Source organism: Triturus cristatus, chromosome 8 (genome assembly GCF_964204655.1).
Source record: "Triturus cristatus chromosome 8, aTriCri1.1, whole genome shotgun sequence".
In the NCBI taxonomy this organism is placed as follows: domain Eukaryota; kingdom Metazoa; phylum Chordata; class Amphibia; order Caudata; family Salamandridae; genus Triturus; species Triturus cristatus.
The window spans coordinates 186,418,351-186,432,032 of NC_140591.1; the positions used below are offsets into that span (position 1 = coordinate 186,418,351).

At 42.4% G+C, this 13,682-nt stretch overlaps 1 protein-coding gene across 2 annotated transcripts in view; it reads right to left on the bottom strand.

Annotated features, from left to right (window-relative positions):
* Positions 1-13,682, bottom strand: part of SIM2 (SIM bHLH transcription factor 2) — a 484,182-nt gene that overhangs the window by 237,206 nt on the left and 233,294 nt on the right. For both annotated transcript variants that reach the window (XM_085621287.1, XM_085621288.1), the window contains exon 3: positions 2,696-2,785. In XM_085621287.1, coding sequence (XP_085477413.1) covers positions 2,696-2,785 — 90 coding nt within the window. The remainder of the gene's footprint in view (positions 1-2,695; positions 2,786-13,682) is intronic.

Sequence of the window (13,682 nt, forward strand, 5' to 3'; positions counted from 1 at the left end):
AAAACAGACGCATGCGTTGACCAATGAGATCAAAATCCTGAGCAAGGAACAATAAAATCTACAAAAAATGCTTACTAAAATCATCCCTTTCCCCCCTCCTCAGGGAAAGACTGATACAAGCTCTCTCAAAATCCAAGACCTGCAGCGATTGGCGGCAACAAAGATTTTGTATTGCGACAATGTATAGATACAAAGAGTTTCATTGTTTCAAAATACAAAGAGTGCAAAAGGTGTGCACCGGGAGACATTTTTCTGGGATCCTATTAACTTTATGACTTCTAATTTAATGTTTGCAACTGCCAGTATTATTCCTATATTTGGTTAGTTTATGATGATTGTGTTCCACTTATTTGCTCATTTTTGTGACTCAATTTACTAAGCTTATGAAAAGCTTTAGCTGTATTGATTTTATCAAATAACTTTTTATGATGCTTGTCTGTTAGAAATAGGTTTTATCACTCTTTTGGTGTATGCTTGTTTGGATTTTAATGTTTTAACATTTTATACCATGTTTTATTATACTTTTTTGGGCTTGTAGCCAAATAAATATTTGAAATGTAATGAAATGTTCCTCGTATTCAACACTTTCTGCAACAAAACAGTATTGCAGAAGTTGTGCACACTTTCTTTCCCTACACTCTCTTTATATTCCAGATGGGGGCGTGGGTAATAACCATGAAGACCATAGATTTCACACACAATTGTTTCACAATATCGACTACTTTTGATTTAAACAGTTGAAACCCAATTTAAGGCAAATATTTCTATCTTAAAATTGGTGGTGATCCACTTCTTAAGCAGATTTTTGCATACCACCTATATACATACTATCATCTATTTTTATTGTAAAGACTTAGAAAGTATTCACCACAACATTATCATTATTCAACATAAATATACAGAGAGTGTCACGCAAGATCTAGTATATCTGTCCCCCTTTCAAATGATATGTCAGCAAATGACACCTTCAATTTACTTATAGGAATTATCCTTAGATCCTCAAGCCAGCCACACTTCGGTTTCCCTTGTCTTCTGTACACATAATCTGTTTTTCTAGGAACCATAGTTGGCACAAGGGGTTGAATGAGTATTTATTGGTAAATGTAGTTTTACTAGTCTGAACTCCACATTTTAAATAACTTGAAGATATTTGAGTAATTCTGATCTGTGTAACACAAAGGATAGCTAAGAGCATTTTTGCATGATGGGATATTCTCTTTGGAATCAAAGAGAATTCTCCATTTTGTAAGCTATAGGATGTAACTCCAATCCCTGTTGTCATGCTTTATTCTGCCTTTTCTGTGTGTTGGTGCCAATCTAGGGTCTAATTGCTAAAACAAAAGTGTAAAGTATGAGAAGTTTACATTACGCTTACATACAATCATAATTCTCACCAATTTGGCTAATTCACTGTCTGAGTAAAGCAAGTGTAATTTATGCATGTCATAAATAGTTCATGAAAGTGCCAGGAATTATCAAAACTAGCTACCATACATCTGTGTGCATGCTTCAAATATGACCTACTAAGTGCCTGAGTAGGATCAGTTGAAATAAATAATTTCAATCGATTTCTCTTTATGATTTTTGCATTTTACATATTTTTAGGATCGCTAATCTGGTTTATTCAGACATTACGTTCACTGGAACACTTTACTCTTTTGTGCGGGCCTGAATAATAAAAGTAATAGACCGATAAAGTGCAGTTTTGGCCTGTGCACCTTTACCATGATTTTCATGAGATTTCTAGAGTAGACCAGAATTTACAAGCTAGAATGGCCAGATGTAAAGTACCTCTATTAGCAAGTTACAACCTAATTGTTCTACGAATGGGGCTTTGTTTTCTGATTATTTACTAAAACATTAAACACCTTGAACTATCTATTGTTTGCTAGGTTTTGCTGTTAGGCTTGCCACCTGGCCGGTTTCATACCTGCATGAGCGGCATTTTAATGTCCTGCCGATGCAAAATTGAGAAAACTTGCCTAACGTCTGGTGCCTTCCCTGAGGTGTATTTGGTGCTGTTACATAAAATCTCCTCAGTAGCAATGGATACAATATCTTCCCATTTTATGGTTATATCTCAAAGCAGGCCACACCAAGTCTTGAGGAACAGCCTGGAAACGCTCTTAACACCAGCTGCATCATGAGGTCTACAAACCTCCCAGTGAAAGATCTGTACTGTGGAGGGCATTTCCACACAGGGCGGAAGAATGATACACTAGATCAGAGACAGTAGCTTCAGAAGGCGCTGGTGTTGTGCAAACACGTATTACAATTATAAGCCTTTTGTAAACCAAATATTTAACAATTCCTTGGCAGCAGTGAGCAGTTGATCTTATGCAAACCCTAGCCAAGGGAACATTCACTATTCAGTATAACCCCATGTGACCTACACACAGAGGAGCATGCAGGCAATGAACATGGGGGCTCTCAAGATTCATCTTTTGGCTATTCACCTTGACACGCGAGGAAACAAATGTGTGACACCCCCCAAATTAGATATATGCTAATAGCGCCTAGCAGGTGAACCTCTAATGTTCTGCAACCTATGAAGGATATCAACAGTTTTTTTAGAAAAGGTCTTGCTCTTTCTACAACAGAACAGTTCAAAGTAAGACTTCACAACACTTAACCCCCTGCTGGTGCCAAACAAAGACTTGAACGACTGGCGACTGGCGCATGTAGGTCCTCTTACCTGGGACAATCCTAGATGCACTGAAGCTGTTTCTGAGATGTACATTATTTTGCCATCTGATGCCACAACGAAAACAAAGCCATCGAGAGTCTGGAAAAGAAAAAGATCTGCATCAACTCAGTGATTCACTCTATTGCGCCCGCTGTCTTGGCACATTTTGGACACAAATCTTCAAGAAGTCAGGAGGTGACCCTGGCACCTTTATCATTAAATATTATCAAGCACAAAAACAAAACAGGACCATCACTTAACACAGGATACAGAGGCAAACATTTTACTAATATTTATGTATTATTTTACAGGATGAGTAAGAAAAATCTGAACAGACTCCTTTTTCATATACAATATTGAATTAATGTTTATTATAATGGATACAAAGATAATTTGTATATACTTCAATCATTTCATCAAAAGTTTGAAGACACATTATTATAATATTATGGTTAAATTACAATCAGCACTATGGTAGTTGGGGTAATTAAAATAAGGGAAAATGTGGCCAGCCTAATCAAGAAAAAAGTGACAGAGAGGATATGCTTGTGAATCTGATGCCCCAAAGTTATAACTACGCGTTGACTATTAAAATTCGAGTCAGGCACTCTTTGACCATTTAAGCAGTGTTTTTTTTGGATATACTGAGCACTAACCATCCTCAACACCTGCAAAAATATTACCAAAATTTCGAAGATGAAATTCATTTTTATGGATAATGATTATGTTAATCTATCATTTGCTCCTAAACCTGTGGAGGGATATACACTAAGGGCCATATGTAGATAATTTATATTTACCGATTCATAAATACCGAATTTTACCGATTCGGTATTTATGAATCGGTAAATAGAATGTAGGTAACCATTCGGTAATATTCGGTATTTATGAATCGGTAATTACCGATTCGGTAATAATGCATCCCTTCCCATTCATTCCTATGGACCTGGAGGCCCATAGGAATGAATGGGAAGCTATTCACTATTACCGATTCGGTAAATACCGAATCGGTAATAGGGGGAGCATATTCATGGGTGGCAGGGTGTCACATTGACACCCTGTTGCACCCCTGAATCGTGCATGTGTGCACATGTGGCACACATACATGCCCTAAGGGCATGTATGTCTGCCACATGGCACTTTCCAAAAAGCACAAAATTGCTTTTTCAAAGGTATTCGTCATTTACCATCAACTTGTAGTTGGTGGTAAATAACGAATCCAGAAACAAAAAATGCACTCACTTGAGTGCCCCCTACATAGGATTTCAGGATTCGGTAATTTACCGAATTGGTATTTTACCGATTTCTTAAAATTCCAATTCGGTAAATTACCGAATCCTGAAATCCTGCCACATACATCTCAATTGCCTAAATACCGGTCGGTAACGGGATATTTACCGAATTTCGGCCATTACCGACCGGTATTTAGCTACCTACATATGGCCCTTAATCTCTGTATTATTAAACCAGTGTTCTTTTCTTCTAAAGAACTGATTATATAGAAGGTTAAGTGAGCCAAAACAAAAATAAACTTTGACAAAGCTAGTAGGTTTGAGTATTATTTAGTACATTCTTTATTTTGGTGCCAATAAACTTAGAAAGGTGCTTTTTTGACCTTCGAAATATTTATTGGAAACAGTGTGTAAAGACTGGAATATATTGTTTGGTTACTTGTTGAAGAGAAAAATGCTTAATAGTACTTTACTCCTGCTACATAGAGGGCTCTTCACCTGCCAAATGTACAGATGTCCACTGGCCCAGGGGACATCTCATAACACTAGCAGGAACCACTGTCGCCATCAATGTATTAAAAGTTTGACAGGTGGTACCATCAAAATGACAGTATCGTCCATCAAACTTTAAAAATGTTTTTGTCTTACCAAAAGAAAATCCCGCTTTGGGATTTTGTTTCTGAAAATACAAAAACCAACAACCTCCCACACCATGTTAGTATCCCATGTTGTGGGCAAGTGGTTGAAATAAATATCCACAAAAAGAGAGAGGCAAAACCCTAAGCCCGACCTCCCTTACAAGAAAATAACGCACAACAGGTGCTTAGGTCAGTAAGGTGAACGGGTCAACAACTTTCATCAGTGCTTTATCTATTGTAGGTATCCCTGCTCCTCCTTCTCTCATACCTTGCAATACGCTAAGGAATGCAAAAATTAAACCTGTGCGGTTGTTTTTTGGAACCTGCAAACACATCAAGCAGAAACAGATATTCCTCACATTTTGCTTCATTTAGAAGCTAAAATTCACCCTAAATCAGTGGACACTGCAAGCCATAATTGAAATGATTTTGGTTCGTCGTGAGACTCGTATGAGTACTAACAACAATCTATACAAAAGGGTCATAGGGAGAATAATTAAAGACTGAGTGATCTCAAATCCCCACTCAAAAACCTGACAACTAACCAGAGATGCTCAGTCTGAAGAGACAGAACAGGTACCCACTGAGACTAGTGAGAGAGAAACTCAGATAGGAGATCTGGAGGATCAGATAGTTTGTTCATACATTGGTAAGATTATAGAGTCCATCAGCCCACCCTGAATGGCGGAGCCTCGTCATCTGGACCTATAGGAGAGCAGGATACCGGCCATAGTATAGAGCCAACAGACCCACCTGGGAACCTGACCCTGATACTCCAGTTGGAACTCTTAACCAAATGTATATCCGAACTATGTGGACTCCAAAGAAGTTGTATGTGAATATGTGTGCAGTGCTCTAGTGTGTGTGCTAGTTAAAAATGACTACTGGGGCAAAAAACTAGGTTTATTGTGAGTATGTCCAAGTGTCATATCTAAAATCACCTAATAGTCTTAAAATATGTAGACTAATTCCTGACTAGATGTAATTGTGGTCGACATGTTTCAGCCGGAAGGGTCACTTGACCCGGCTTTCTTCAGGACCTAGACAAATGTAAGGAATAAACAAAGAAATGGCTACTGCAAAAATAAACGCAGAAAGTGCAGGTGCGTACATAAAATAACTCTTATAACAAATAGTAGTGCATGTCGACCACAATTACATCTAGTCAGGAATTAGTCTACATATTTTAAGACTATTAGGTGATTTTAGATATGACACTTGGACATACTCACAATAAACCTAGTTTTTTGCCCCAGTAGTCATTTTTAACTAGCACACACACTAGAGCACTGCACACATATTCACATACAACTTCTTTGGAGTCCACATAGTTCGGATATACATTTGGTTAAGAGTTCCAACTGGAGTATCAGGGTCAGGTTCCCAGGTGGGTCTGTTGGCTCTATACTATGGCCGGTATCCTGCTCTCCTATAGGTCCAGATGACGAGGCTCCGCCATTCAGGGTGGGCTGATGGACTCTATAATCTTACCAATGTATGAACAAACTATCTGATCCTCCAGATCTCCTATCTGAGTTTCTCTCTCACTAGTCTCAGTGGGTACCTGTTCTGTCTCTTTAGACTGAGCATCTCTGGTTAGTTGTCAGGTTTTTGAGTGGGGATTTGAGATCACTCAGTCTTTTATTATTCTCCCTATGACCCTTTTGTATAGATTGTTGTTAGTGATTAGAGCAGCTTTGGCTGTGGGTCTTTGATAACGCTTCAGATTTTTGCGTGAAGCTCTTTATCGCTCCCCTGGGTCTTCTACCCTCTTACACTTACCTCATGATGGCTGACTTTGCAGGTCTAGCCTTTGACGATGAAACCTTAAGTACCATATTATCGGACAATCCCAGCATTCTCGACTCCCTACCGGAAATCTCAGGGAGTCCCAAAGATGACTGGGTCACTTTACTGACTTTAAAAAGAACACAATCACGAACAGCCATCCATGGTTTGGTGATGGCTGAATACTTGCGTGGGAAATGTGCCCCCACTGGCCTTATCGTGACGAACACACCGAGACTATTCTTGACGGACAAACAATTCATGAAAGATTGGTCACTTATCGCCTGGCGATGTACCCGTGACTGGCTTATTTTGATAATCAGCACGGCGAAACGCCAGGCTGATGCCATTCTGGTTGAAATACAAATTCTTGAGGGTCAAATTAAAACAACCCTCTCAACAACTGCCTTCAAGAAACAACTTGACGAGACTAACAAAACCAACAAGGAATATCGCGACAACATCCTGATAAATAAAATAGATAAATTTAAAAAGGATTTGGCTCGCTTTACCTGGGAAAAGATCTATCCCTACACCAGTGACACATACGTTGCCCCAGTGTTTAACAGCAAGGGCAGACGGTATGGGTCTAACTACTCAACATCTGGGTCCGACCAAGAATCAAGTGACTCTGACTCTTTTACTGCCAGAACCCCTCCAGGCCGAGGTAGAGGCCAATCTCGCAGATACAATCAAAGGAGGGGCGCACAAGGCTTCTTTCAGAACCAAGGACAATGGTGGCCACCAGCTCCCTGGGGGTATCAACCGCCCCCTTTCCCGCCCCATATACAGATGTTTCCACCACAACAACAACCCTACCTGAATCAGTCTTTTTTAGGTCAGGGCCTAGGACGTCCCAGGGGCAAACGGAGGGGCACTCCGTCGGTCCACTGGCAGGAAGATCAATCCTTCCCGAATACTCGGAGCAGGAGGGGCAATCAGCAACAGACCCCGAACCCGACCGGGGACTGAATGATCTGGTGGTCAACCTTAGCTCCAGGACACTCACAACAGATGAACTGAGTGTCCTGAACAAGGGTCTAGGTTTTGTACCCACGTATGGGGGTGATGCTTTCACTTTGAGGTGTGAGCTGGAGAAGTTCTTTAGAAAGATACGACTCCATTTCTTCTTTAAAGATAGAGAGATACAAGACCCATTGTCCCTGAGTGATGCCAATACGGGTTTACGTCCTAAATTCAATTTTACACCTTTGGCACATCAGGTCCCGCCCCAGGTATCCACCTTTGAAAAAGCTGTTACTCATGAGGTGATGGCACAATGCGACAAACGTCTCACTAACTACAGTAACTTTACCAACAAGGACAAACTGGCCCTCCAGCAGCTCACAAGAGATGCCTCCGTAGTTATTAAGCCTGCGGACAAAGGGGGTGCCACTGTCCTTCAAGACACTCTGGCTTATCGGACCGAGTGCCTAAGACAACTTAATGATACCAAATCATATCAAGTCTTACACACAGATCCCACACCAAGGATCAGTTTGGAGATACAACATCTGGTTGAGGAAGGAGAGGCAGAAGGGTGGATCACGCCACATGAAGCCAGATTTTTGGTCAATACAAATCCGGTAATGCCCTATTTTTATTGCATACCGAAAATCCATAAAAGTCAACGACCCCCACCAGGACGACCCATCATTTCGGGGATAGGCTCATTACTTGAGCCTTTGTCCAAGTTCGTTGACTTCTTCTTAAGACCTATTGTTATGGAAATGCCTACCTATCTCAAAGATACATCGGATGTGTTACGGCTTTTACCTGAGATCGAGTTCAACATCGATACTGACATCCTGGCCAGCTTTGACGTTGAGTCTCTGTATACCTGTATACCCCAACTAGAGACTCTGGAGTGCATTAAAGGACTATTAGAGGCCCGCGATCTAGATAGCATAACTCCTGTTAACTTCATTATGGAGTGCGCTAGAATCGCAATGATGGAGAACTTCTTTGGATTTGAGGACCAAATTTTTCTCCAGGTCTCCGGGACCTCTATGGGTAGCATTTTTGCACCCAGCCTCGCCAACCTCTATGTTCATCTTTTCGAGCAGAACTATGTACTGAACCACAGCAACCCCTATCGACAACATCTGGTGCTGTGGAAGAGGTACATAGACGATGTCTTAGTGGTGTGGCGAGGCACCACTCCTGACTTGTTGGCTTTTCATTCCTGGCTCAATCTCCAAAATACTTTTTTGAAGTTCACGATTGAGTATAGTCATCAACGACTCTCCTTCCTAGACATTTCCATCTTTCCAACTGAAGGGACTTTACATTGTGAACTTTTTAAAAAACCAATGGCCAGAAACTCTTTGCTATCCTTCGATAGCCATCACCCCAGGGCTCTCAGAGAGAACCTTCCGGTAGGCCAGTTTCTCCGGGTGCGAAGGAACTGCTCTACCCGAGCACTTTTTGACAAACATGCCAGCGAACTTGCTCTTCAATTGCGGGCGCGAGATTATCCGAAGCGTCTGGTACGCCAAGCCCTTAAAAGAGCATCCAATAAGGATCGGGATGCCTTATTGGACCACAATCGTGGCAAGAATGCGAATGAAAGGCTCACTTTCGTTACCACCTTCTGCACCTTATCTAACCAATTGCAGAAAACAGTGAGGAGACACTGGCGGATTCTTAATGTCACATCCGATAACATCCTGCCCCCACTGTTTGCGTTCAAAAGAGGACCTACCCTACGGAACAGTTTGGTCCATACACGACCCCTATCACAACCCACGTGTGAAGTCAATACATTGTGGGCTTTGAGCCCGGTACGAGGCCATTTTCCATGTGGTACTTGTAGTGTCTGCCCCCAAACAACCAAAACCACATCAGTAGATGTAGGTACGAGTCGCCCGTGGATTCTGCAGCGTCACACCAACTGCAACTCCGACGGCGTGATCTACATGATTACATGTCCGTGTGCTCTCAAATACATTGGTTACACTACACGCAAAATCAAGCTACGTATTAGCGAGCACAAGAGTACCATCCGGTGCAAGAAGCAATCTACTTGTCTTACTGATCATTTTCTTGCACAAAATCACAAAGCGGACGACTTACGTTGGGTGGTACTTGAACGTCCGGTGATCCCGAAACACGTGCCAGATGTTTCCAGATTTCTGTTCCTTAAAGAACAGAAATGGATTTTCAAAATGAAAACGGATTCGCAGGGTCTAAATGACTGTATTCCTTGGTCTCTGATTTGAAGTTTTGATCTCTGTGCCTTTTTTTGAGACAACATAATTAGTAAGACATCCTGAACTGACATAATAAGTATATGACTTATTAATTGTTCTTATGTATTTTTTGTCGGTTTTGGGTCTTAACGAGGCTTAGACGTGTTATTCATTTACCTAGTGGTAATATACCATCATATTGATTTTTCTCGACCATAATTTAAAGACAATGCCCAGGAATCATACACTTTGATATACCCGTACTACCATGCATGCTTTGCTGTTTTAGCATATTCCAATTAAGGGTTAAACATGGCACAGAGGTTTTCTGTGCATTGACTGTTTCACTGTCTCAGCCTTGTCACTTTGGGACAAGCACTATGCACATCGCGCTGGGTTTTTCCCCCTGATACATCCTTGACACAGTCAACCTTTCATGTTCTCATAATTTCCCATGGTACTCTATATGATGTGGGTATTATTAAGTATTTTGTTCTGCAAGCACTTACGCCACATTTGCGGCTGCATATGCTCATCGTGAGTGTTATTCCACATGTTTTTTACATGTTTTCTCCACACTGATGCCCGGGTGGTAAGCCTGACAAGCCCCCCTTTTTTTATCATTGACATGTCGAGGCTTGTCACTATTGGCATACCCTCTGTGGTCAATGCGTAAATAACTGTATATTTCAAACGAACAAGTCCGCCTCGGCGCGCACGCGTCATGATTAGTGTTCCTTTAATGCGCTGACTGTATCGGCATTACGGGCTGACGGACAGTTCAATGCATTTACTGCGCACGCGTCTGCAATAGTGTTTCTATGTGCGCACTACTAGCACTCTGGCGCATGCCTACTAACATCCTTCAAAGCGGCAGCTGCATTCAATCGAGCTTTTCGGCACTAATTACGGTGGGTTTAAATAGAGCTGCCCTTCCGCCTACCGTCACCTCCCAGACTGTTCGCAGCCTGGCTCGAGGTACCGACGGATAGGTGAGTAAGCCTAGCACATCCACTGTGAAGTTAGTAGCCGTTTTGTTGTGTTCTTTTTCCCTAGTCTCGTTCCTACCCTCATGCCAATTCTTAGCGTGATGGCGGTTTGTGGCAGTTTTTAAGCGGGTAGAATTGATATGCCTGGCTTATATTGACTGGCTCTTAACATTTAGGCATGAGGGTTGAGATACTACAGGTTGCTTCAGGGCCCTGGAGATCTTGTGGTTTCAGTATTCTCAATGTTAGACTCTTTCATGATGATTCCCATCATCCTTTGGGTCCCATCTAAGCTTTTGTCCTGCGTAGCCATGCTAATTTGGGGCGCTGTTGTTTGAGGGTGTAAGACCCCTACTGGGTTTTAATAATGTTTGATACTTGGGTGGAGTTTGCAGTCAGAAATAGAAGCTGTTGGCAACTTTTCTGTTTTTACTCTACCTACTAACAGAGCGGTGCCTCTTCCTCCGAGCAGTCAGCCGGGTGAGGTGAGGCGGTTCTCCCACACAAAGCTGGGTAAGTCCGATATTTTGCAAATGAATTTTTGGATAAATGTGACCACCTTGAGGGTTATTCTTGTAATATATTAGTGCACAAATTGGCATTAATGAACAGGTACTTTCTGTGAGGTGAAAGTTTGTGATAGTTTGATTTTTTCTTTTAGGAAAGAAGAGGTGATTTTCACCTTCCTACTACTTGGTCCAGTCATCTGGTAGGGTGGCGATTGCCACTAGTCTTGTTCGGACCAGTATATGCACTACTATTTGTTATAAGAGTTATTTTATGTACGCACCTGCACTTTCTGCGTTTATTTTTGCAGTAGCCATTTCTTTGTTTATTCCTTACATTTGTCTAGGTCCTGAAGAAAGCCGGGTCAAGTGACCCTTCCGGCTGAAACATGTCGGCCACAATTACATCTAGTCAGGAATTAGTCTACATATTTTAAGACTATTAGGTGATTTTAGATATGACACTTGGACATACTCACAATAAACCTAGTTTTTTGCCCCAGTAGTCATTTTTAACTAGCACACACACTAGAGCACTGCACACATATTCACATACAACTTCTTTGGAGTCCACATAGTTCGGATATACATTTGGTTAAGAGTTCCAACTGGAGTATCAGGGTCAGGTTCCCAGGTGGGTCTGTTGGCTCTATACTATGGCCGGTATCCTGCTCTCCTATAGGTCCAGATGACGAGGCTCCGCCATTCAGGGTGGGCTGATGGACTCTATAATCTTACCAATGTATGAACAAACTATCTGATCCTCCAGATCTCCTATCTGAGTTTCTCTCTCACTAGTCTCAGTGGGTACCTGTTCTGTCTCTTTAGACTGAGCATCTCTGGTTAGTTGTCACACTCGTATGAGTACAACACAGCAAACCTTGTGTATATGCATTTTTCTGCACTTAGCCCTTTTGTGCCTTTAGCCTGCCTTGGACCACTGACAGTTAGACTTTGTCCCAGATAGTCATGCAATTGAGGGATTAGGTGTGCTTGAATGGGCCATCTGCTGGCACGATGGGGGGCGTAGCTGAGCATTGCCCCACTTACAACTGAATAGCCTGTGCTCTGCCTTCACACAAAGAGCCTAACAACCCCACACTGTTACTGCACCCAACTTGGAGCCAGGCAGGGGCAACAGGAAATTCAATACACTTCAAAGCCACTGTCTAGAAACTTCTCCCACCTTCCAGAACCAGTGCACCAGGGTATAAAAAGGGGACCTCACACACCATATCTTCAGTACACTTCTGGAGCTGAAGGACTGCTGTGCTGCTGAAAGGACTGTCACACTACTGGGCTGTTGACCTTCTGCTGTATTGCTGTGTTGCTGCCTTTCTTCCCTGTTGCCCTCTTACTGGGGGAAGGAGAACTGGACCTGCTACTTCATCTTGAACCCTGGGCTACCAGAGAAACTCCAAGAGTTAGTCTGCTGGCCTCCTGATCTGAGCTTCAGTGACATAAAAGGCTCCCAACTTCCTGAACCAGCATCTAGATCCAACTGAAGTGAGTTCCTGATTCCCAGGCAGTGCCCCTCAGGTCCTGTACCATTGGTGTGGCTCAGAGAGCTGAAATCAAGCTTTTGGGCTCTTTGCAACCACAAATGGGCCCGTTTGCACTGAGACCTTGCCACTCGCACTGCGATTCAGCGCAAAGCTCCGTTAGCCAGACTCCAACGTGGAAGAGGTGTGGCGCAGCGGCCAGGGTGCCAGACTCCAGACCACAGGGTTCACGGTTCGATCCCCGGCTCCGGCGGCAGGTAAGCCCAGCACCATGTGACTCTTGGCAATGGCTTGCTTAATCTTACCGATGGCTCTCAGCGCCGGGACACCTCTTCGGAGGTAGCTGTGCGCTTTACAAATGCTGGTATTACAAATGCTAGTATTTCTTCATACTGCAGCAACGACTGCTCGCAGGGACCGCCAACGCGAAGATCAAGCAACACCCGCCCAGAACGCCAGGCCATCTCTTTGCGCTATGCCGGCAGCCTCCTGCAATGCTCTCCCTGCTCCTTGTGGCCCCCTCCAATGCGAATGTGACTCTTGGCACGGACTTTGAGAAGATAAACTTCAGCGGGCCTAACCTGGTGACCGCATCCGACATGCGCTCCATCTTGGTTAACCTAAAAATGTGACTTTAACATGGTCCAGCATGACCAGATATCCCAAGTTGGCACTTTGTGGTTTTTTAGCACTATTTTTACTAAAATCTTTTTTAATTTGTACCATTACTGGATTTTTGTCGTTTTAGTGTCAAATAATTTATTAAAATTGTCTCTATTTTTCCAACTTGGTTTGGGATTTTTCTTGTGTTGTGTTTTCACTTTATTACTGTTTCTGTGCTGCATAAATACTTTACACATTGCCTCTAAGTTAAGCCTGACTGCTTTTTGTGTCAAGCTACCCAGGGTTAAGCACAGGTTAATTTTGTGACTTTAGGTAGTTCACCCTGCTAGAGATTGTGCCTGTTGCTTGACCAGGGCTCACACCGTTGGCAGCCAACAGCCCAATTTTTCACACGGAGTATTGGAGTACATGTGCTCAGCAGTGCAATTAGGAATTAAACTCTCTTCTTCACACAAAGCACATTTGTCTACTTACTGAAGTTAGAACAGCAAATTACTTATGTGTAACAGTTATTATAACAATTAAA